We start from the raw sequence: 24,726 nt of genomic DNA, 5'->3' as shown, positions 1-24,726 counted from the left end.
GAAATTTAAGACGTTTCTTTGTTAACGAGACTGGACTAAAATGCTTTTTTTTTTTTTTTTTTTTTAGGAGAATCGGACATTCGAAATAAATGATCTCTTTGTATCGGCTAACCGTCTTTCATAATGTGCGGCCCTGTCATTGGATTGGATAAGAGGCGTTTGCATCTCAGACAGTTGGCGGGTATATGGAAGCATTTCTGTTATAATTCCTCTGGAAAAAAATAAATAAATTGTGCACTATCACAGAAAATGGAGAAGAACCCTGTGGCTATAAAATAGGCGGAAAGAATACCACGAATCTTAAGAGGCATCTGAAGGCGCATCACCCTGCTACAGTATTCATGCAGCTTCTGTCACAGTAAGTCAACTATTTAAGTCTTATTTAAGTACTTTTTCTTAACATTAGGTCAGTGTTAATGGATGCGTCAACAGATAAATTTGCTAGCAAGTTTTACGCTTTAGCTTTCTGTTAACTAACGTCAGTTAGCTAACCTTACTGCATGGTTCTGAGCCTTTCATAAGACTTTCATGAGACTTTCATAAATGTAAAATTCTTAACTATATATTGTACAACAGTCCGGCTTTTCTGTGGCATTCAGTTCTGTTTCTAATCACATGGTGTAGCAAGATTATTTAGGCCATAGCCTATTTGTTTTGCTAACTTAATAGCATGCAGATAGCAAGCTATTTCTAAAATGATAGATGGATTTGGAAGTTGCTTAAGTTTTTGGCCATGTACGTATGCTTAAGGCTGGAATACACTAAATGATTTTTTGCCCTGATTTTTTTTTCCTATTTACATTCTGGAGTAGTTGATGCTCCCATATCGGAGTTAACAGATTTCATTAAAAAAAAATGGAGTAGTGTATGATGGTAACAGACTATTGATTTCATCCAGTCGCATGTGTGATCATGTTTTGAGCCGATTTTAGAAAGCATATTGTTTCCTAGTAACAAGTGCAGTGTCAATATAGCTTGTTATCTTGATTCAAATTTCTCATAAGCTTAATTGGTCTAAAGAGAGAAGAATTATAATGACAATTTCTGTACATACTACATAAAAATTAACCAAATTAAAGCTGGTAACTGCAGTGTGACTAATGACTAAAACTTGACAAAAATGCAAGGACTTTTCGTCGGCTAAAACTATGAAAGACAAAAATAAAAAGTGACTAAGACTAATGACGATTTTCGTCAGAATATAAAGACTAAGACAATCAAAAATGGCTGTCAAAATGAACACTGCTGTGGGTGTTCATCTTTGGATAGGACTGCAATCGCTAAAAACAGTTTGCACTCAAATCTCCATCAGTGACCATAAATTTCATTTGGATGCAATAGACGATTAGTTTAGTTAGTTTAAACTAAACCTCAAGGTTTCTTATGGTGGCCCAGAAGTGCAAAACAAAATAAATTAGAAAACAAAATAGCAAGTACATAAACAAAATAACAAACCAGAAAACAACGGCAATTCAGACAAACCAGAAAAGGTAGATATAGTTTGCGACTGGAATTCTTACCGTTGATTGGACGAGACATCTGTCACTCAAGATATACAACAAGTAGGAAATTGTTTATTTAACTTTATTTCTTGTACATGTGTGGAAAAGAAAAATATATATTTATATTGAAATAAAAAATAACAAGGAACTCATTTAACGCTACTTTGAGGACGAACGTTCATATGCTGTGATTTTAGATATAATGATAGCGCATCATGGCATAAAGATTAGTTTGCGATCTCAAACACCTAGACACCTTACACTTCAAGAAAGGAGCTGCACTGTTAATGTATAAAGGGGCCTTAAATCAAGGGCCTTCAGATGGCTGACCATCAAACCAGAAGTGTGATTTCTTCCCCAGTTTCACAGAGGAACCCCACCATCACACCCTTTCCTTTCCCTCCATATCTCTCTTACTTGGTATAGAGAACGGTGAGGTCAGGTCTCCATCGTCCTCCTCGCTCGGCTTGTCCTCGGGCACGTTCCCGTTCTCGATGTCGTTCTTTCCATCCACCACTGCCACCTCAACGCCATTGGCTCCTTGTACCAGCTTCTGCCTCTGCAAATAAAAAAAGCAGTATTATTTTTAGCACATTATGCTGCTAATGACTGAGAAAATTCGATTTTAGGAAAAAGCATGAGCACTAGCAATGGTCCAAAGTCTACACGTATTATCTGATTTATATATATATCAGAACTTTGTGACTTTTACTGCTTGGATAAAATTTGAAGCTGTCATGCAGAAAAAAACAGGATAATTTGGCTTTAGATAAAGGTTTAGAAAAGCTTTTTGTTTGATTGAATGACATGACATTTTAAAATCATTTACATGAGGACCTTCTTTGTCATTGAATATGGAAATTTTACTGCATGATAATATCATGAATAGAATAGAAAAACATCATATTCATTCTACCAAAAAACAAAAACCTTTATCTTAAGCCAAATCCTGGTTTTTCCTGACAAAATAAATTACTTTAATATTAATATTTAAATAATTGAAAACCACAAACATTGATCATATAATGATGTACGTTTCCAGGAATTTTTACCCGTTGTGGTTTATGTATTCCGAATACAGGGTGTAGAGCGACTGCTAATGTTCAAAGCTGGAGAACATTACAGGTTCATTAATTTAATAATACTGTATTAATGTCTTTTTTGTATTTAGTCTCTACATGTCATGTGATGCTCACCTCTGTAATAATGAGACGGCTGGCCATGCGCAGGCGAGTTTTGGGTCCGAAGTGGTTGGTGACCATGACACGAAGCCCAGCCTCAGGAAAACGATAATTCGGAGGACTGGCATTGATGATCTCGTCTACCATGACCACTGAGCCTCGAGTGTAGGTCTTACTAGGTTTGACTACACACGGTATAGCATGCACATGTTATACTGCAATCACTGGAACATACGTGTTTTATAATTCAACACTATTAGAAATGAGAAGACGCATAATCAAACAGAGCGGATAAAGTTTAAAATCTGGTTAAAGTCCACAAGATGAAGTGTAAGGAGATTTTAATGAGCAACCTAACCTAAGTGTCATCGCATACATTTTTTTTTAGCAAGAAAAAGAAAAACGTGCCATATAATGCAGCAATTACAGCATATAACTACAAGTAAATGAAAGAAGAGGTTTGTTATGCACGCTTACACACCCATGCCAAACCTCAAATTCCCTCTAACGCTCAACATTTATTCAAAGGTACAAAGTGTTTTGTTGAAACACACAGAATCAGAGATAATTGTTCTATAACAAGACATGAAACAAAAGCCAGGCAGAAGCAGAAGAGGGATTAGTATGGCTAAACAGACAGGCTAGTGAACTCGAATAAAGCAGAAATTAGCTTAAGAGAGTCTGCCTCAGAATTCAGAAAGAAAAATGAGAGAAGATGAAGAGAGAGGACACGAAGGATTACCTTTTCATCAGACTGCAGCAAAAAGCAGGCGTGTTCACGCGCACACACATACAAGCACACACACTTCTTTATACACACACACAAGCACACAATTATACATACACACACATACACCGACATATACACACGCACACTCAATTTCATGAACTGTGTTCAATAGTGGTAAGTTAGCATTGTGTGAAAAAATTATAGCACAACTAAATGTAAATATGTATTACGTTACGTTACTTCTGCTTTAACTGTTATTCATCCATCTCTCTCTCTCTCTCTCTCTCTCTCTCTCTCTCTCCCCCACACACACAGCTTAAAAAAAAGAGTTGGATTTCAATCAGTACTATTTATCCAATATGATTCAATTCATAAATCCATATTATTTACTCAGATCTCAGAAACCTTATGAATTATAGAACTAAAGGATGGACCTAAATGCCAAGTGATGACCAGCCTGTCTGTTTAGCCTTACCTGAACACAGCAAAGGTAATGAAGGGTCATCTGAGACAGAAGCACAACAATCATTACCGTCCTCCAGCTCGTTTCCGCTTGCTGCATTCCCGTTAGCAACATTCTTGTTGCCTTTTCCAGTGAAAAAAGTCTGCATGGTGGAGTTAAATCTAACAGAGAGAAAAACACAGGATTGAAAATCAAGTGTTGTGGGAAGGGAAGAAAAAAAAAAAGAGTTATGAATTTATTTTTTAATATGTGAAGAGTATACATTCATCACTGCCAACACATCTGAGCGAAGCTCAGTAATTTCTCAACTGGTCAGCACTGTGCTTCATTCACACCAATTAAAAATGATGAAGAACTTTCTGTCAGATGCTAAGTTTTCTTGACGTCCGTGTCTTATTTTCTACCTCAATGAACAGCAAAAAGCAAAAGAACATTTTGAAGGAAAAATCAAAAGATGTAAACTCCCTAAAGCCTGCTGGAGGGGAAATATTAAAATGATGAGCCAAGTGTTTCCTCCTCTTCAAACAGATATAGTCCATCAGCCAGGATATGTTTTTTTCTTTAGTCTTCCACAGAAGATCAGAAGCTTATAGCCGACCCAAATTACACACTCGTTCAAACGATACTGCTTGGCTCAATAATACTGTGTATATATAAAATGTACAATAAAAGGCTATGCATGTGCATCAATGAGTCTTGGCCGCCCATGACCCTGTCGCCGGTTCACCACTGTTCCTTCCTTGGACCACTTTTGATAGATACTGACCACTGCAGACCGGGAACACCCCACAAGAGCTGCAGTTTTGGAGATGCTCTGATCCAGTCGTCTAGCCATCACAATTTGGCCCTTGTCAAATTCGCTCAAATCCTTACGCTTGCCCATTTTTCCTGCTTCTAACACATCAACTTTGAGGACAAAATGTTCACTTGCTGCCTAATATATCCCACCCACTAACAGGTGCCATGATGAGGAGATCATCAGTGTTATTCACGTCACCTCTCAGTGCTCATAATGTTGTTCCGGTGTGTATACACACACACACACACACACACACCAGTCCATCTGGGATTTTTACCGAGCTGAAAACGACCTGAATTGGCGACATGATTCTTCTTATAAATTACTACCAGTGAAGACGCATGTATAATTACTTCCTAGGATAGCTCTAATCAGGTTTGATGCACCTTAATCTCAGTATTGATGTCTGTATCGATGTATTGATGTAATATGATATATATGTGCAGAAAATCTGTGTTTATTTTGACTAATTGCAAGATCCTCTGAATATCATGGAGTCTGCTTGATTTGGCATTAATGTCTGGGGCCTGGTATATACACCAAACAGCTATAACACTGAAACCAATGACAGGTAGAATTCTATCATTACAGTGGCACCTGTCAAGTGGTGAAATATATTAAGCAGAAACTGAACAGTCAGTTCTCAAAGTTGAGGTGTTGGAAGCAGGAAAAATGGGCAAGAGTAAGGATCTGAGTGACTTTAACAAGAGCCAAATAGTGATGGATAGACGACTGGGTCAGGCACCAAGCAAGTCATGATGGTCACTGTAAATCTGTATCCATTTACAAAAATGTATACCATCATTGTGGCATTTTTAAGTCAGAAATTGTAATTTATTTACATCATTTAGAACCATGTCTACTGAATTTTGGCAGAGCATGAACAGCAGTTGGGATAAAGATGCATTTATCTGACTTCACATGTCTCAGAGGAAGGATGTTAGCCTTAACTTTTCCCAGCTGGTGTCTGTCGTATGCTAGGGGAGAGCTTGCTGGTGGGAGAGCAATTGGCAGGGAACCAAACTGGGAAGAAAAATGATCCATAATATAAACCTCCTGTACTCACTTCATGATCAGAATGTATCCTGTATACATGACCACCAACACCAAGCTTTCCCACCTGGAAAAAGGAAGGCAGTGTGTAAAAGTCCATTTCTGTTAATCACACTGTTACTCATACAATCAGCAGAAACAGAAAAGATGAGCAACACGCTCACCATACGATCTTCTCGTCATAGATGAACTAGAGCAGAAAAAGAGCAGAGAAAGATGACTAGAAATTTCAGAGCACAAAAAGGAGGTCAAAGCGACATTGCACAATTGTGTATAAATCTCAACTTATCAATCAGATGAAGTGTGTGTGTGTACTGATATTACCGAACACCTGGAGTTGTGTTTGCGGCAGGACTTACTGCAATCAGTGCCACAACAGACAGGATGTAGTAGAGTGAGTCCCGGAACACGGCCCACCATGTCAACAGCACCACCTGACACCACCACACACACACACACACGATCATGAACAAAAACATGTCTATATGGGTGCACAGGTTCATAAAATATGGATGAAAAACAAAACAGACCAGGAGGAAAATAAGCCCAGAAATCCAAATGGAAAAGAGATCCACTTCCTCTGAATTCCCTTCTCTTTTCCCTGGCTTTATATAAAACAAAGTTTACCCTAGGACACAATTCAGTCCAACTTGGTTTAATGTGTGGCAAAAATGCATGCCTAGTCTATCTATAGAACCAAATAACAAAATTGACTGATCTAACCTTTTTTTCTATGAGAGTACTAGTTCTGAAAAAGCTCTCCAGTGCCCCCTACTGGTGGACTACTCTAGCTTTTTATCAGCTCAGGATCAAATCTGTCTGGGTTTGTACTTCCTTTAGAATTTAACATTCTAAATCATACAAGTCACATGAGCCACTAAAGGAGAGAAAAGACTTGATGAAACATAAATAACTGCAGAAAGCAGCTTAAAAGAAAATAGTAACTAAAACACAGTAACTTTCTCTTTGTGTGGACTTACTGCGGACAAAAGAAAACTGTTACTCAAACATAAAGCCTGGAGGAAGAAAACCTTCCACGAAAACACATCTTTCCCTGCAGCAATGTGCATCATAAACAAACCATGAAGTTTCTCCTCACACAAGCCGCTACATCCTGATCTATTCCTGCACGCCGTCCTGTCTCTGTGATGAGTTGTAAATCCAGATCCTGCAAGACGCCACTCTGCCTCAGGCTACAACCTTTGCTTGATCTGGCTGCTGCGACTTTACAGAGGCAGTAATCATGGTGTGAGGGGTAAATAACGACAACAATTTCAGTTTGGTGTTCGCGTCGGGTGAAAGAACTTCAACGCAATTTAGCACATAATGTATATATTAACCATATATCATCTTCATGTACCCTAGAGTGAAGTGAAGTGCAGCAGAATCCATACACAGAGCTGAGCAGCTGAGGATCCTGACTTTGGATTAACATTGACTCTGAGACTCGGGAGTTGCACTGCTTTTCCTGCTTAGACAAGGCTGCTTTCATGTTTTCCAGCAAATTCAATTCAATATTTTATTAGTACAGAGATTTGAATAATACACCATGCTAGAAAAAGCAAAAAAAATGTCTCCACCAACTTCACCTACCTGGCAGAGGCATAAAAAACATCCTACATACCAGGGAAAATAAAAAAACATGGACCACTAAGAGTTCTACAGGCAACTAAATGATAAGATTTCAGTGTTGCGTCAAAATCTGAACTGTAACGAAGGACGAAGCTTAGAAAACAAAACACCGAGATGAGAAATGAGAAACATTAAACCTGACTAAACCAGTATATAGAAATAAGATTGTGATATGTTTTTGTAAACAGCAAGAATATATGTACTTTTCCTTTTAAAAATATGCTAAGCTCTGTGCAAGCCAACAGCTGATACAACATTGTGAAAACTGTGTGTCCTTTACACACACAACCAGAAAGCAACCAAACATACCCGCATGTGTACTTGGCATTCTTTGACAGTGGAAACTATTAGATTTTGTAAATATATGAAGAGAGCATAAAAGATGCATGTGGACTCACACACACTTACACCACACACAGACAGACACACAGGCACAAACAGACACACAGAGGCAAAGACAGACAGAGGCACAGAGACAGAGGCGCAGACATACAGACACATGGAGGCACAGACATACAGACACACGGAGGCACAGACATACAGACACACGGAGGCACAGACAGACACACACAGACGGAGGCACAGACAGACACACACAGACGGAGGCACAGACAGACACACACAGACGGAGGCACAGACAGACAGAAACACAGAGGCACAGACAGACAGAAACACAGAGGCACAGACAGACAGAAACACAGAGGCACAGACAGACAAACACAGAGGCACAGACAGACAAACACAGAGGCAGAGGCACAGACAAACACAGAGGCACAGACATACAGACACAGAGGCAGACATACAGACACAGAGGCACAGACATACAGACACAGAGGCAGACACACAGAGGCACAAAGGCAGAGACATACAGACACCCAGAGGCACAGACACCCAGAGGCACAGAGACACACACAGTAGCATGCGCACATACCTGTCCAGCAAAAATCCCACACACTCCAATAATGCAGAGGATGTTAAAGACCGCAGAGCCAACGATGGTTCCTACTCCAACATCCCCGTGAGTAATGAACACACCTGCAAATTCATATTAGATCTGAATCGGTTTGTAAATTAGGCTCTAAATGGGTATCATTTAAGCAGGACACCATTCCACAGCGAGCAGCATTACCGCATGTGTCTCTGTAGTCAGTTTTTGTACCGTATCATCTTTAAATTCCATATACTGTATAAATACCAGAGGATACGATTTCCTTCCACTCCAGCATTATAATACTATTGTGTGTGTTTGTTCTTACCTATAACGGAGGCAAAGAGTTCAGGAGCTGAGCTTCCTGCAGCCATGAAGGTGGCTCCTGCTACATCCTCACTAAGATCCAGCTTCTGCAGAACACACCCAATAACCCACACACAGTTTACAACACACATACACAACAAATACAATTTACAAACTACACACAGAGCACAAGCTACAAATACTTCAAGACATGTCCCACAATCCACAAACACTGAACATGCACACACAAACACACACAAGCATTGACTACTCTGAGACTCTTAGTGTGTCTTTAAGAGCTAAATTAAGATGCAATGCTCTGGCAGTATCATAATTTCCAGTGTTTAAAGAGACAAGGGTCTTACCTCACATATCTTCTCCAGAGAGGTCACAAAGTAGTCATCACACACAATCGCCAGTGCCAGGAACATATACAGAGCCTGAGAGGACACACATACAGCAGGATACTCCATAACACACATACATCTATAATCTATTATTATATATATATATATACATTATATATATATCTATATATATATATATATATATATATACACACACATATACACATATATATATATATATATATATATATATATATACATACATACATATATATATATATATACATACATACATACATATATATATATATATACATACATACATATATATATATATATACATACATACACACACACATACATACACATTTATATATATATATATATATATAAAACGATCCAATATTACGTATCTACGAGTGGCAATAGTATGTGAACATCTAGGTTTAGCAATTCATTTGAAGGCCATATTAGAGTCCATTTTTTATCAACCAATATTGGGATAACAATCAGCAGTCAGTGAGTGCCCTGTTTTATTTAAAGATCAGGGATCTATCAAAATCTGATCTTCATAGAACACGTTAGTGGAAGTGTATCATGCCGTGAACAACAGATTTTTGAGGACCTCAGTAAAAGTTTCTTTGTTGCTCATCAGAAGGATTTAAGACGGGAATTGATGCTGTTTGTGTTATTTGTTATGCTGTAAAGCTATCCTTTTTCACACAAGTAACTAATATGGCTAATAAACAAAATAACTAATAAAAGGAAATTTAGACATCCCTTTTATTTTATTTAAATTAAATTAAAATTTAATTTATTTTATCTTCCACTTTAGTAATATCTCTACTGCATGCTACAATACTTGAAGTGAACTTTTCCAACAGTCTTCATGTTTATGTCTACTTTTTGGCATATCGCCTTTTAAACTCTGGCCTTATTATTTTAAATAACTGCAGGAAAAATACTTTTAAAAAAATGCATCATTATGGAAGGCTTTTATTTTCTATTTATGTTTTTCATGTTACATCCAACCTATTACAGTCCTCTCTGACCTGACCTGTGTAATCAGTATCTAAAAAAATCTACAGGTTTGAAACCAAATGTAAAACAAACCCACCCAAGGTTTTATAATAATTTCATACATACAGAGAAATGAGATCATTTATAAACCCCTCACTAGAGTTAATGAACCCAGAACTTTAAGGACCAGGTCTGCGTCGGAAAGGTGGCAGCTATAAACTAAGCCTGGTCAATAAAACTGGCCTCTAACCACCATCGACTGAATCATGCACAGTTCTGATGGACGCAGCTCCGTTACTGAGAATTGAATCATCAATAAGTTCCTCACTCCTGCGGAAGGATGAATAAATGATGCAGCTGCCTTCTTGTATTGCTGTAGCAGAAGCAGCAGCAGGACTAGATCTCAGCCATAGGGGGCGACACAGCACCAAAAAGCAGGTCAGAGTCACAGAACGGTGCAAGCTGTAAAGCCATTACGCCATTCTATATTGTGTTACATAACAAGGAGCAGATTTTAACTGCTGCGAACTGGCAAGTGCAGTTAAGCTGAGTGTTAGGATAGTGAGAGATTATCTGGTGCAGCACTTGCTATATTATGTAAATAATTTAGAGTACTCATTGTGCAATACCTATGTAACTAGTAACTATACCACATTAAGACTGCATACACATGGAGACTGAAGCAGAGACATTATCGGTAAAGAGAGTCACACATGGAATTAAAAGACAAAGGTGGAGTTGGTGGATAATAGATGAAGTTAGGATGAGTTAAAAAGAGATGGAGATGAAAGAGAAAGAGTTTGAGGTTAAAAAATAAGAGTTGATTTGAAGAGACAATGACAATGGTGATGATGGAGGTTGAGTTAAAGAGATGGACAGAGGTGACAAGATAGATGGAGGTAGAGGTGGAAAAGTGCATGATCTGGAGAGATGGAGCTGTGATGGAGGGATAGATGGAGATAAAGGACAAGATTGAGGGGGAGGTGGGGAGATCGTTGGAGACAAAGAGGGATGAGGTAGAGATGGAGATAGGGATAAAAAAAAAAAAAGACAGATTGAGGTACAGTAGAGGTTGCGACAGATGGAGAAAGTGGAGACAAGAAAGGTAGAGGTAGAGTGAAAGACAGGTGAAGACAGAGATGGCGGTAGATGGAGAAAAAAGATTAGATGGAGGTGGGGAGATGGATGGGCATGAAAGTTGAAAGAAAGATAAAGGAAGAAAGATGTTGAGAGATAGATGAAGATAAATGAAGGAGGAAGGAAGGAGACATAAATGGAAGTGAAGACAGTTATAGAGATGATGGTGAAGATAGGGGGGGAGAGAGAGAGAGAGAGAGATCCATTATCGTCTGGTAAAGAGGAGACAGAGGGGAGTGAGAGAAAGTTAAAGCTGTTTTCCTCACCGCTAGGATATGCAGTAGCACTGCTCCACTTTTCCGCTCAGAATTCGTGAAAAAGTCATCAGGAAATTCGTGTATGGCTGCAACACACACAAACACACACACACACACACACAGGATCATTTTGTTTCAATGTGCCAACAGCAGAAACAAAACCCAACACTTCAGCCACTGTTCAGTCCAGAGAATACATTCATCTTTGCTGGTTTCATTCCTTAGCAACCGAAGTTTACTCTTAACAGACTGCAATGCAGAGCTCCTGAGTGGCACAACAGAAAAATGTTCACACTAAAGAGCACAAGTCAGAATTCTAATGATACCACAGCCATCCATGGAGTCTGCAGAGCAAGCCTGGCTGAACTTTCTGTGTGGTATAGTCTCTCTCCTGTCAATCACAGAGACACGAGCTAATCATAGGTAATCTTGCAGCTTGTGTATGTGCATGAGGGGAATTAAGGCTTTCTTCTGAGTGTGTTATGTTGCCTTGTGATCCAATATACTGTAAGTAGCAGTTCGATTGAAGAGAGCTGCTAGAGAGTAAGATGTGACCAAGACCATATTAGGGAGGAAATTAGTGAAAAATCCACAACATATACTGATATACTGTGTGGCAGACAATGGTTGATTTTAAAAATTATTACAAATATATTTATTACATTTTATCATGTATTTTTTTTCGGGTCGCATGGGGGCTTATTAACCCTTACTCGGGGTTCACTTCCTGTCTCTGTGGAGTGTTCTCCCTGTACTTCAGGTTTCCTATGCATGCTTTCTCCCAAAGACATGCGTTGTTGATTGATTGTCATTGTCAGATTGTCCATAGTGTGTAGGGCTGGATGGATGGATGGCTGGATGGAGGGTTGGATGGATGGACGGAAGGACAGACAGATGGACAGAGGGCTGGATAGACGAATGGACAGACGGAGGGCAGGACGGATGGATGGACAGACGGATGGATGGACAGACGAATGGACGGACGGACAGGCGGTCGGGCTGGACGGACGGGCGTGCGTTCGGGCTGGACGGTCGGACGGGCGGTCGGGATGGACGGACGGACGGGCGGGCGTCCGGGCTGGACGGACGGGCGGGCGGGCGTCCGGGCTGGACGGACGGGCGGGCGGGCGTCCGGGCTGGACGGACGGGCGGGCGGGCGTCCGGGCTGGACGGACGGGCGGGCGGGCGGGCGTCCGGGCTGGCGTCCGGGCTGGACGGCGGGCCGGGCGGGCGGGCGCCCGGGCTGGCGTCCGGGCGGGACGGACGGGCGGGCGGGCGTCCGGGCTGGACGGACGGGCGGGCGGGCGTCCGGGCTGGACGGACGGACGGACGGCTGGACTTCTACTGTTATCAATCTTTTTACTGATGCAATGTGTTGTTTTCTTTAATCTGTGACACTTTATTTTAATTTAATAACAAATCATCTTCACAATACTGAATCATACTATTGTGTGAATCAGCGCTGAATCATACTGGCTGTTTAAATGCATCTTTTACACATCAGGGTGTTAACACGCGCGCACACACACACACACACACACACACACACACACACACACACACACACACACACACACAAAGCATGCAGCAATCTGCTCCTACTGTTCAGCATGACTGGGTATTGCAGCTCCTTCTGAAAGGTCAAACACAAGCAAAGTCCTCACCCTCCTTTGTGACAGGAATACAAAGTGCAGCTCTGCCAATGAATATCACAGATCTTCTGAAGCTAGCTCCTAATGTTCCATGGATCTACTGGATTGGAAAAATTACGTGTGTCCTATTCACCAGGGGGGTGCTAAAAGAGCCTGAAGCAAGACAATAACTCAGTATAATTCAATGCCACAGCTTTCACTCTATCACCATATCTCAGTAGAAACTCCTTCCTGTTTTCAGAGACAACTTTAAACATGGTATGATGCCTCAGGTTTAAAGTGGATAAAGAGGATCTCAGTTAACCTTTGATAGTTTTTCAGAACGAAACAGAAAAGGAGATTTTGGCTTCTTTAAATAAGCACAACTCAACACTAACAGTGATGACCGGTGGTTCCTCCATCGCCAACAGATCTAGTCCTTCTTGGTCCTAAATTGCCAGAAATAACCAGGCAGAAAGCTATTGAAAAAAAATCCTTGACCTTGTCGTGACCTTGACCCTATATGGATCAATTTTCCAATCGAATCAGTCCATCTGCTAGTTATAATAATAATTCCATATCAGTCTTACAAACATTCAACGTCCTGTTCTTGAGATCATGCTAATGAGAATCTCAGACAGATGGACAGACAGAAACAGAAGCAGACATGGGTAGACGGACAGATGGAGGGATGGACAGTTTGAAGGATAACCTGAAAACATAATTCCTCAAAAACCAGACAACTATAGCATATCTTTAACAAGACCAGCATTTTGGGACTCATTAGTACACTGCCCTCTCACACACCATCCACTACATATTACCATGTGTTTTATGGTGGTGTGACTCTATGGATGTGCTCATTATCCCTAGTGGCTACAATACACACATCAATAAAATATGCATTCTAGTTTCTGGTGGGAGTTATTTTTACTAGTTGAATAAATGAACTTGTACTGATGACAGACAAACTTTTTCTTATTCAGCAAAAAAAAAGAAAAAGAAAAGAAAGTAGAGATGCAGAAATGGTGATGACCCTGATTATAGAACAGTGGTGGCTGTTGCTGTGGTGGTGCTTTTTGTGATGGGGCCCTGTAGTGGTGGTGGTTGTGGTTGAGCTGTCTGTAGTGGTAGTGGTCGTTGTTGTGGTGGTGGTGGTGGCTGTAGCGGTGGTTGTGGTGGTGGTGTCTGTAGTGGTGGCTTTTTATGGTGGTAGTTGTAGTGCTGGTGATGGTGGTTGTGGTGGTGGTGGCTTTAGTGGTGGTGGTCATTGCTATGGTGGTGGTTGTTGCGGTAGTGGTCGTGGCTATGGTGGTGACGATTGTGCTGGTAGAGGTCGTTGCTATGGTGGTGGCGATTGTGCTGGTAGTGGTCGTTGCTATGGTGGTGGCGATTGTGCTGGTAGCGGTCGTTGCTATGGTGGTGGCGATTGTGGTGGTTGTAGCCGTTGTTGTGGAGGTGGTTGTTGCTTTTGTGGTTGCTTTGGTGGTTGTTGTAGTGATGGGAGGGGGAGGTACAATAATAACTAAATTAAAAGTTAATTTATTTAATTTTATCATGTATTGGTGTTGGGGTTGTATGGTGGCTTAGTAACTATAATTCCAACCCCTCTAACATTGGAGGCTTTGTCCCATGTAGAGTGGTCTGACCATCTCATTAACATGTGTTACTTTAACAAGGTGTGTGTTAGTGTGATTTCCACACCCTCTCTGCTCTAGTGTGAATGTATTTATTTAATTATTTCAAATACACAATCTCAAAAATTGATCTTTCTACACACAGGTTTTCTCACTGTTGAGGCGCTAAAATGTATTTAGATCCAAACTAGAAGTTGCGTTTCATAAATGGAAAAAAAAATGGAAAAAATAAAATGTTAACTGTTTAAAAAGGGGGGGTTGGCAATGGCTTGGTGTTAGTAATTGAGAAAGCCCAAGCAATAAACTGCCTATATAAACTCCTATAAAGCTGGATTAAAGCAAAAAACAAGATTATCGCTAAACTAAACCCCACAGTTATGACACGCAAGATGGGAGCAGTAGGAGGGGACGACGTCACTGGTTTCAGCTCCAAGAATAGCTGCGTACAGATTAATGTCTCCAGCAGGTCAAGGTGACCCACACCACCATTCCAGCCAACATCCCACCTCACACTCATCATACACTCTCGGCACTGTGGTTTAGTGCTGCTATCCCACACCATCAATGTGTCAGAGGAAAGGTGCTCAAGTTACACACACTATACGTCCTTCATTCACTCATTCATCTACTTCGTTATCCAAGAAACAAAAGAGGAGTGAGGTGGGAATACACCCTGAATGAGACACCAGTCCATCACAAATATTACAATCCAGCAGAATCCATTGCTCATGTTCCAGGATTGTTTTTGACCCTCATCAACTTCTGCTTCACATTTCATCTTAGCTAATATCACACTAAGATCTTAAGGGTCATTTTGATTGCTTTAACTGTCTCAAGGATAATTAAATGATCATTAAGATCCAGCACGCTCAGAACTTATCCAGAAAATAATTAAAAAGTAAAATAGCCTACACAAATTGCCCCATAATAAAACTCAGAATTAACCATAACAGTTTACTTTCAGAACAGAATTCATTTTTATTTTCGTAATTAGTGATGGAAAATAGCCAGTGAAAATGTAGTCTATTTTTCTCAAATTTCCTCCAATATGTTAAAAACTGCAAACGCATTAGCTTTCCATGTTTTAATTCCTTCTTAAATTTAATACTGATCCTTTATAAATGCACACTGCCATGAGCAACTTCCCAAAACCCTTCTCTTTTTCTGCAATGGCTGAAACTATCACAAGTTTATGACCATGCATGTGTCTGTGACCGTACCTGCTGCATTCGATTCAATACCCACTCCTCCAAATTAGAACATTATAATAACCACAATATTGTTTAAACCCGTAACAAGTTACCTGTTTACTCAGGGTTTGGTAAACAAGTAAGATTTTTCCGCACCAGTACCTTTGCCTTATGGGATAGTGTGGTGTCCATTTGTTCCATCTCCACAGAAGCAGTAGGTCATCCTTACAGTAGCGCATCTACTGGTTTAAGAATACCGGGAATCCAGACAGAAACTGCTTTTCACCTCCAATATAATAAGGTAGTAGGAATATTCATGCACAGCTCATGAATAACAATGCAACTGCTTCAGAGGGAAGAAGCACATTTATTACGCTGCATACATCTGATAAAGTCAATTCAATTTGTCTGACAAAATCTATTTTTGCTAAGGGATAAAACGTTTGATCACAAAAATGTGCACACAGTAGTTAAAAAGGCTGCAAACGTTTACAGATTTTACCTGAAGTCATCATTTAACATTTAAATTTCGCTGGTTTGGCAGACTGCACATACACAGAGATTTATAACTGAGGTGAACTAATGAAGATTAACGGGCTTGCTGTTAAGTGTCCGAAAGTGGCAGTGTAACATGCCAGGATTTGAACTCACCCTTCTGATGAGTAGCTCAAAGGCTTCCCGCTGATCCATCACTGCTTATTCTTAACTTTTCCTCTACCCTAATTGAGTTTGAATCCAAGGACCATCAAGTTGCCACTGCTGGGCCCCTGAGTAAGGTCCTTAACCCTCAATTGCTCAGTTGCATAAAAAATGAGATAAATTGTAAGTCACTCTGGATAAGGGTGTCTACCAAATGCCAGAATTGTAAATGTAAGGTGGGTGTAAATTCTAAGTTTACTAATTCCTCATAGCTTTTGAGTACAAGGATGTTGACAAATATTTCCCGTCACAGATTTCATCAACAATATCAACACTGGAATGATATAAATATTTAAACATGATTGCAGCCATACATGCTGACATGTCCACTTCATGTCCACATACAGTTCATTTCAAAACGAAAGGCAATTCATGAATAAATAAGCAAGACTGGAGAATGCACTTACACTGACCCTCACTATCAGCACTTCCCTTTCCTTATTATGTGTAACATAATACATTACATAAATACTCCTCTAAATGTGCAAACACACACCTTCTTTCTGACTTTCACTTGTCCTGGAAAGTGTCAGTGCAGTCACACACACACACACACACACACACACAGAGGGAGAAATGCAAGTGGTATGCTTCGGGACAATGATTCAGACTTCATGGTTTGTTCTGCTAATGAACTTCACACAGCAGGCCAGTGTTCAGGGCAGTCATCCGAGTCTCACACAACATATTCACATATTTACCCATAATGCTTGTGACTCATCCGGTTTCTACAGCAAAGTCACTATCACAGAGTTGAGCTGCAGCTCACATTTGGTTCAGGCAGAAATTTGTGATGATGCTCGAAGCAAATTCTGACAAATTTCATTATAAAAAACACAATGTGGATGGAAGTTTGGCATTACTGCTGGTTATTGGGCATTTGTGCGTGTAGCTCTGTGTTGTGTTGTGTAGAAACACCATCCTGTTTTCTTTTCACTATGTATCGCATCAACTATATATGACAACAAAAGCGTCTTGACATGACTTCATGTGCTGAAAATCGAGTGAATAAATTGTAAACATTTAATAATTAAATATATCTAAAATATATGAAAACCAGTTGCACCATGGTACGGTGCCGTCTCTGAACGCCGACAAAACTAACAAGATAGCTGTTGGGGAAAGCACAGAATGTCCATTTTCCACTGAACATCGACTGATCCTCTGTGAAGATCGTGAAGAGCACCAAATTCCTTGGCGGAGAACTTTACCTGATAACTCAACACAAGCTCCATCAGATAGAAAGTCCAGCAGTATCTCTACTTCCTACAAAGTCTGAGGAAAGTCAATTTCCCCTCCCCCCATCCTGACTATGTTCTACAGAGGGACCATCGAGAGCATCCTGAGCAGCTGCATCACTGCCTGGTTTGGGAATTACACCGTCTCGGATCGCAGCGGATAGTAAGGACAGCTGAGATAATCATTGGAGTCTCTCTTCCCTCCATCACAGAAATTTACACCGAAAATCCAACAGCATTATGGATGACCCCACACACACACCTCACCCTGCTGCCATCTGGAAAGAGGTACCGAAGCATTCGGGCTCTCACAACCAGACTGTGTAACAGTTTCTTCCTTTAAGCCACCAGGCTACTCAAACATATAGGCAGCAAGTGAACATTTTGTCCTCAAAGTTGATGTGTTAGAAGCAGGAAAAATGGGCAAGCGTAAGGATTTGATCGGGTTTGATAAATTGTTATGGCTAGACGACTGGATCAGAGCATTTCCAAAACTGCAGCTCTTGTGGGGTGTTCCCGGTCTGCAGTGGTCAGTATCAGTATCAGTGGTCATGGGTGGCAAAGGCTCATTGATGCACATGGGAAGTGAAGGCTGGCCTGTGTGGTCCGATCCAACAGACGAGCTACTGTTGCTGAAATTGCTGAAGTTAATGCTGGTTCTGATAGAAAGGTGTCAGAATACACAGTGCATGACAGGTCAGGGCTGTTTCGGCAGCATAAGGGGGACCAACACAATATTAGGCAGGTGGTCATAATGTCTATGTATATGTTTACAAGAACCCTCTTTCTTTACAGTTCTCTTACTTTTGCACATAACATACAGAATGTATACTGGTCTGCACTATTCTGTCTATATTGTGTATTTTGTGCATCTCAAGAGCTCCTTGACTCTTTCCAATTCACCACTTATCCCTACTATAAAGCATGGTGGTGGTAGCATGATATTGAGTGTTACCTTTAGTCTTTTAGTTGCCTTGCTGTTTAATTCTGTTGCTCTTGCTCTTATTGTGGAAGGCTTCCTCTGTGCCATAGGTCAAACACAAGGCCTCATTTCATTTAGACCATGTACACTACTGCTCAACATTTTCACCCTGTGCAGAACTCACAGCAGATCAGTAGCCTAGTGACGGCTGACATGTAGCACAGATGGGCTCACATCTCAGTGTGATAAAATGCAGGTTTAAAGCAACACCTGTGCGATGAGCTTGACGTAAAATCATACTCGCATTTAGAGACAATTCAGAAGCACATGATGTGTAGCGATGGGAGCGCCATTAAAAAAAATTCATTTTGTGGGATGAGAAAAAAACATCAGGAAATCATGATTTTTTTTTTTTTGGTCGGTACAATTAAATGGATAAGTATGATACGCTTTTCATGGAAATGAATCAGACAGCAGCGGAATAAAAGCAGTGGTGATGGAACTCATTCGTTTTAATCATTTAAGGTAAAATACCATCAAATAACCTTTCCATATTAATAACCTTATCATATAATATCTGACCGTTCCACCCAAAATGATTTGAATAACATTAATAATAAAGGAAATTTATACTTTGCATTATAAAACCTGTGCTACTTTTTTTCTGCAGCAAACCACAGCATTTACTTCACTGGCTCTCACCTCTGTGTTCATAGTGCAGCAATCTGGCAAGCTTTCAAACAGACACCAAATTGCATCATCCCAACTGGCTGTTTCTCATCAGAACAGCTGGTATCAAATGTGCTTAAAACAAAGGAATACATTCATTCATTCATTATAATCAATACAATAAAATCAATTACCCAAGTGTCATACAACTTGATAGCCACTGTAGCCAATATTTGCATAGAAACGTCTAGGCTACTGGTGTTAATTGATAGCAGTGGTGGGCCGTCAGGGTCAGCAAGGCCTTCTCTGCTGGCCTAACCAGCAGTGATCTGAATCACTGACTTGCATTTTAATATATTAAATAAATGTGTATTAAATTATTCCCAATAGTCTATTCTCTGCATTTCATAGCTTTTCTCTTGGTTACGCTGCTTCCAGTAGTGTATATTCATGATAATAGCATTTATCCAATCATATTACAGCCAGTGGCTGACATCATGTGTTGCCAGGGTGAAAGAAATCTGCCTTAAGGCTTTCAGCAACAACACTGCAGGCACCTGTAGCTTAAAATAAGTGGCAATGAAATTGTTGCATTAACAAATGAGATTTCGAGTTGGCGTCACTGGGGACATCTAGCAGGCATACGATTACATCAGCAGTTTCCCGTACTTTGATTGGATAATTGGAGTAGTCAGAGGTAGCGAACCACACAAACTAAATTTATATATGTGCATGCATGGCCTGCCACTGATTGACAGAATATGTTAAATAAGTGAATATGTGACTATACAACTATACAACTCTTTGGAGACAGTGTGTTTGAAATTGAAATTTCTAATCTAGAATAACTATCTAGATCAACATTTTAATAATGTTTTTATTTGTTTGCCCTCAGACTGTTAATAGTTTGGTGTATTGTTCAGAACCAAACGCTGATTGAATCTGTTCATACAACTGGTGTCCTTCATCTTCATGATGCTGTTTAAGTATGTTCCCTAACCAACTCTCAGGTCTTCAAGAAACAGATATATATTTATACAGTATATACTTAAATGCTACAACACTTGTGAACTTAATTTACCAAATTCTTAGACATCTAAAAGGGAATTCATTTACTAATTTAGAGTTTCCACCGGGAATGTAGCGCCTTCAAAGAAGCACAATCAGTAGCATTAACAGAATGAACAAAACATTCAGTCTAGTCTATTTGCATTTGAATTGCAAAATTAAGTACATGTTGATATTTATGTCGTAAAAGGCGATAGCATTCCTAATACCAGGTACTATCTGAATAAATGCAGTACAGAGAACCAGAAAATGAATGCAACCAAAATAAAAGTGCACTAGCTAGCTTGCTCGCAGGATCTCTAGGAAACTCAGCCCTGATTACAAGGATCGAGAGCCATATATACACCACTTACCAGGTGAACTAAAGGAGCCAGTGTGTATGTCTGTGTCTAGACGGAAATGTCAACACATTACATAGTGATTATACACAGGGATTTTCTCAGTCTGTCTGAAGCACATAGATGTGTCTGTCGCTTACAGTGAGACTTACACGATATAATTAATCAGTGAAATTTTAAAACACCATCCTTCTGCTCTAATCTGCACTGGAACTTAACTGGAACAATTCAGCATTTTTTAATTTTCTTAATCATTGAAGAGATATTAATGAGCATTAGATTTCTTATATACGTGGATTACCTGGACATGCCCTAGCACAACAATGTACTGTAACTTCCCTAATTTTAATTGTCTTTGTCATTACCAAGTGTCTTTAAAACAGCAACAGTTACATTTTGTTAACATTTAAACACATTTAAATGACATTTCAATCATTAAAGTGGAGTTTTCAATGTAATATTGTGATCTCTTTACCTGAAATTAAAATTTCCGGGGCTATAGTAAAGTTCTAGGTTATATAAATATTAGTGAAAGTGTGTTTGGCATTCTTACGTACTACTTCAGCCAAACATATCACATGACGTCCAAAATTCCTGAAAGCAGTGAACATCACACTTTTCTAATCACAGTATTACACAGAACATGAATTACAAAGGATAAGGAATCATGGGCATTAGACTGGAGATCACACACGGGCTACAGCAGCCAAGACCTGAGATTAAATCAAAACCAATCTAATTGTCTCCTTAAGTCCCAGATGGCTCAGTGATTCACAGCCGTTCAGGAAGGACTACAGAATAAGTCGAGCGTTTACACTTTCAGAAACTGCAAAATGGCTGTCCTCTAAACAAACACTACAATCCCAGATCACAATCCTGTCTTTACCCACATCACATTAAACAGATGTGAGGGTTTTTTTTTCCATATTAATCCTGGTGATTTGCTTTGGAGTCAGCTTTGGTGTTTACCTATGCAAGAAATTATTCATGTCTCTTTCATTCACTTGGTCCTTCAAATCATCTATCTGTCTCCTTCCTGTCTTCTGCTTCCACATCCACTGGACTGAATGCAAAGCATGTGCAGCAATCACAGCCAGTGCTGCAGAGAGGACGTTTCAGTGAACAGGTGCCAAAATGCAAATCTGTGCTTAAAATAGTTTCCTGTGCAATATTCTGTACATTAGAGAGACATTCAGGGGATGGCTTCCACGATTCAAGTAATAAGGGTTGCTAAATGGTTTCCTGATCTGTTTGTGATAACACTGTGCATTAAATACAGATACAAGATTAACATGGGAACATTCCTAAAGCTACCAACACCAATGAACAGCTGACTGATGAAGCTGATGGAATAAGTAGATACGAAGCAAACACCAAACCCATCAAGCAAAAGCACTTTCAAACCAGGAACACGCCCATCTTTAGTGCTTAATTTCCAAGAACATTTGCAGTACAAGTATTATGCAAACAGCTGGTCGATTTACAGTCCACTAATTTCTGCTCTTCCCAACAACTACTGTAACTCACAGGAGGAATACAGGGACAGCTTGTTTCTATTGAGAGCAAAATTTAAATCGTGAGGTAAATCAGCCAAATCAACAGGCCTGGAATTATAGGTCTATAAATCGACAACAGGTAGGTCTATAAATTTTGATTTAAAATGATCCACAAAAGATATTCTACATGATAATGTAGATGTTGAGAATGGAGTAGACTAGTCACTAGGAGAGAGATGTCCATATCAAAGTGACAAGTTGGGAATGCAGATCAGGTGACATCTTGGGAAACACAGATTAGGTGAAGATGCTGTGGACCAAGACTGCATAATCATGTATGCAAAATAGATGGTAACGCCGGCATCCCAGATTGGGTGAGGAAGCTCAGGACGTGTTAAGGTGGATCTGGATCAGGTAATGACGTTGGTGACCCAGATTAGGCTATGTCACCTGTGACCCAAATCAGTCGACATAACAGGTGACCAGAATCGGGTGATGTCACTGTTGACTCAAATCAGGCAACATAACTATTGACCCAAATCTGGTGATGTCACTGGTGTCCCAAATCAGGCAATGTACTGGAGGCGCAAATTGGCCAAAGTGACTGTTGACCCAAATCAGGCGCAATCACTGTTCACCCAAATCAGGTGACATCACTGGTGACCCAAATCAGTCGACATCACTGGTGACCCAAAATCAAGAAATGGCACGGGGGACCCAGAATGGGTGATGACAGATATACCTAAATCAGGTAACACTAGAGACTCGCATCAGGAGACAAATTAAAGATAGCACTAAATTGTTCTTACACCCTGTTTGTCATTTGATGACATTAAAAACACTCACAAATAATTTAAATGCAGCTAAAGACTTTCAGGACCAACAGAATCAATCTCAAGAGCACTAATCAATCAAAAATAATCATGTCAGATCTCCTGCATTAATAAAGGAGTGGTATCTGTTGTAACAAATAAGTGAGAATTATTTATCCCTCCTCTCTTAGGGCTAGTTATTGATTACAGACATTCTGCCTACGACGACACTGCAAATCTCTCAGCTCCTTAATAAATCTTGATCTCTTCTATCTGTGTGTCTGTGGACCTTGTGGGCATTCAGCCAGGAATCTAACAGTTGAAAGAACACACTGATGCACTTTAAAACAAACACTTAAAGAAACAGTCAGGACAAAAAAAACACAATATTCCCCTCACCCAAATGTAGTTGAATAGCCAAGACATTTTTACTTTGTACTAGATCTATGAGACCATGCCTAAATCACAGACTAAACTAAAACAGCATAATGCTTGCATTCAGTGAGACCAAAATACACCAATCAGGCATAACATTATGAGCACTGAGAGGTGAAGTGAATAACACTGATCTCCTCATCATGGCACCTGTCAGTGGGTGGGATATATTAGACAGCAAGTGAACATTTTGTCCTCAAAGTTGATGTGTTAGAAGCAGGAAAAATGGGCAAGTGTAAGGACTTGAGAGAGTTTGACGAAGGGCCAAATTGTGATAGACGACTGGATCAGAGCATCTCCCAAAACTACAGCTCTTGTGGGGTGTTCCCGGTCTGCAGTGGTCAATATCTATCTATCTATCAATCAAAAGGTCCAAGGAAGGAACAGTGGTGAACCGGCGACAGGGTCATGGCTCACTGATGCACGTGGGGAGTGAAGGCTGGCCCGTGTGATCCGATCCAACAGATCAACTCAAACTGCTGAAGAAGTCAGTGCTGGTTCTGACAGAAAGGTTTCAGAAAAAACACAGTGCAAAACGGGTCAGGGCTGTTTTGCCAGCAAAAGGGCGACCAACACAATATTAGGCAGGTGGTCATAACGTTATGCTTGATCAGTGTACACCCTGAAAGAAATTAGTTCAGACACTTCCTTTTGTCCAGTGTCATAAGTCAAGATTTGGCATGGCCAGAGGTAAGTGTGATAAAAAAAATAAATTAATTAATTTTAAAAAAAATCAGCAAATGTTATTTCTGCCCATACTACTCTCTTAAAGCACAACAAATATTCAATTGTTAGAAAAAAATGATTAAAATAGCTTTATGTTAAGATGGACATGACTCCAAACCTAATGGTTCAGCTTACTCCACCTCCTGTGTTTGTTGTCTCACAAGATATTTGGTACGTACCAATCAATAAAACACGATGGAGGACACTCTTAAAAAATAATATTAAAGTAACCACCAATGGAATGAAACATATTTACAGTTATCAACGTGAAGTTGATTATTTTCCATTAACAGCAATTCAAGTCATTTTATTCCTTTTATACCACCACAGTTTTTGAACGATTACATTTTTATTTATTTAGGAACGACCCATGAAAAAAAAAAAAATTATAGTTATGTTTAATGTTATGGAACTTCTGTGAAACAAGTTTCTGTTATCGCTTTTACAGCAGTTATAAACAAAACAGTCGTTCTCTCAGCAGACTCTTTTTCTCTCTCTTGCAGTTAATAA

At 39.9% G+C, this 24,726-nt stretch overlaps 1 protein-coding gene across 3 annotated transcripts in view; it reads right to left on the bottom strand.

Moving 5' to 3' along the window:
* slc24a4b (solute carrier family 24 member 4b) overlaps window positions 1-24,726 on the bottom strand; it is a 49,069-nt gene that overhangs the window by 6,804 nt on the left and 17,539 nt on the right. Inside the window, exons 1-11 of one of the 3 annotated variants that reach the window (XM_058379472.1) lie at window positions 13,020-13,134; window positions 11,365-11,441; window positions 8,960-9,034; window positions 8,617-8,701; window positions 8,292-8,395; window positions 6,088-6,162; window positions 5,893-5,918; window positions 5,742-5,795; window positions 3,889-4,037; window positions 2,699-2,868; window positions 1,920-2,061 (exon numbers count right to left, since the gene is read on the bottom strand). In XM_058379472.1, the coding sequence (XP_058235455.1) occupies window positions 1,920-2,061; window positions 2,699-2,868; window positions 3,889-4,037; window positions 5,742-5,795; window positions 5,893-5,918; window positions 6,088-6,162; window positions 8,292-8,395; window positions 8,617-8,701; window positions 8,960-9,025 (871 nt within the window). In that variant the 5' untranslated portion in view covers window positions 9,026-9,034; window positions 11,365-11,441; window positions 13,020-13,134. Of the gene's footprint in view, window positions 1-1,919; window positions 2,062-2,698; window positions 2,869-3,888; window positions 4,038-5,741; window positions 5,796-5,892; window positions 5,919-6,087; window positions 6,163-8,291; window positions 8,396-8,616; window positions 8,702-8,959; window positions 9,035-11,364; window positions 11,442-13,019; window positions 13,135-24,726 lie in introns of those variants that run through there. The other 2 variants (XM_058379470.1, XM_058379471.1) reach the window with 2 other exon arrangements.

Source organism: Hemibagrus wyckioides, linkage group LG25 (assembly GCF_019097595.1).
Source record: "Hemibagrus wyckioides isolate EC202008001 linkage group LG25, SWU_Hwy_1.0, whole genome shotgun sequence".
NCBI classification, from domain to species: Eukaryota; Metazoa; Chordata; class Actinopteri; order Siluriformes; family Bagridae; genus Hemibagrus; species Hemibagrus wyckioides.
Note: the sequence above shows the minus strand (reverse complement) of the source record. Positions and strands in the feature narration are given on the sequence as shown.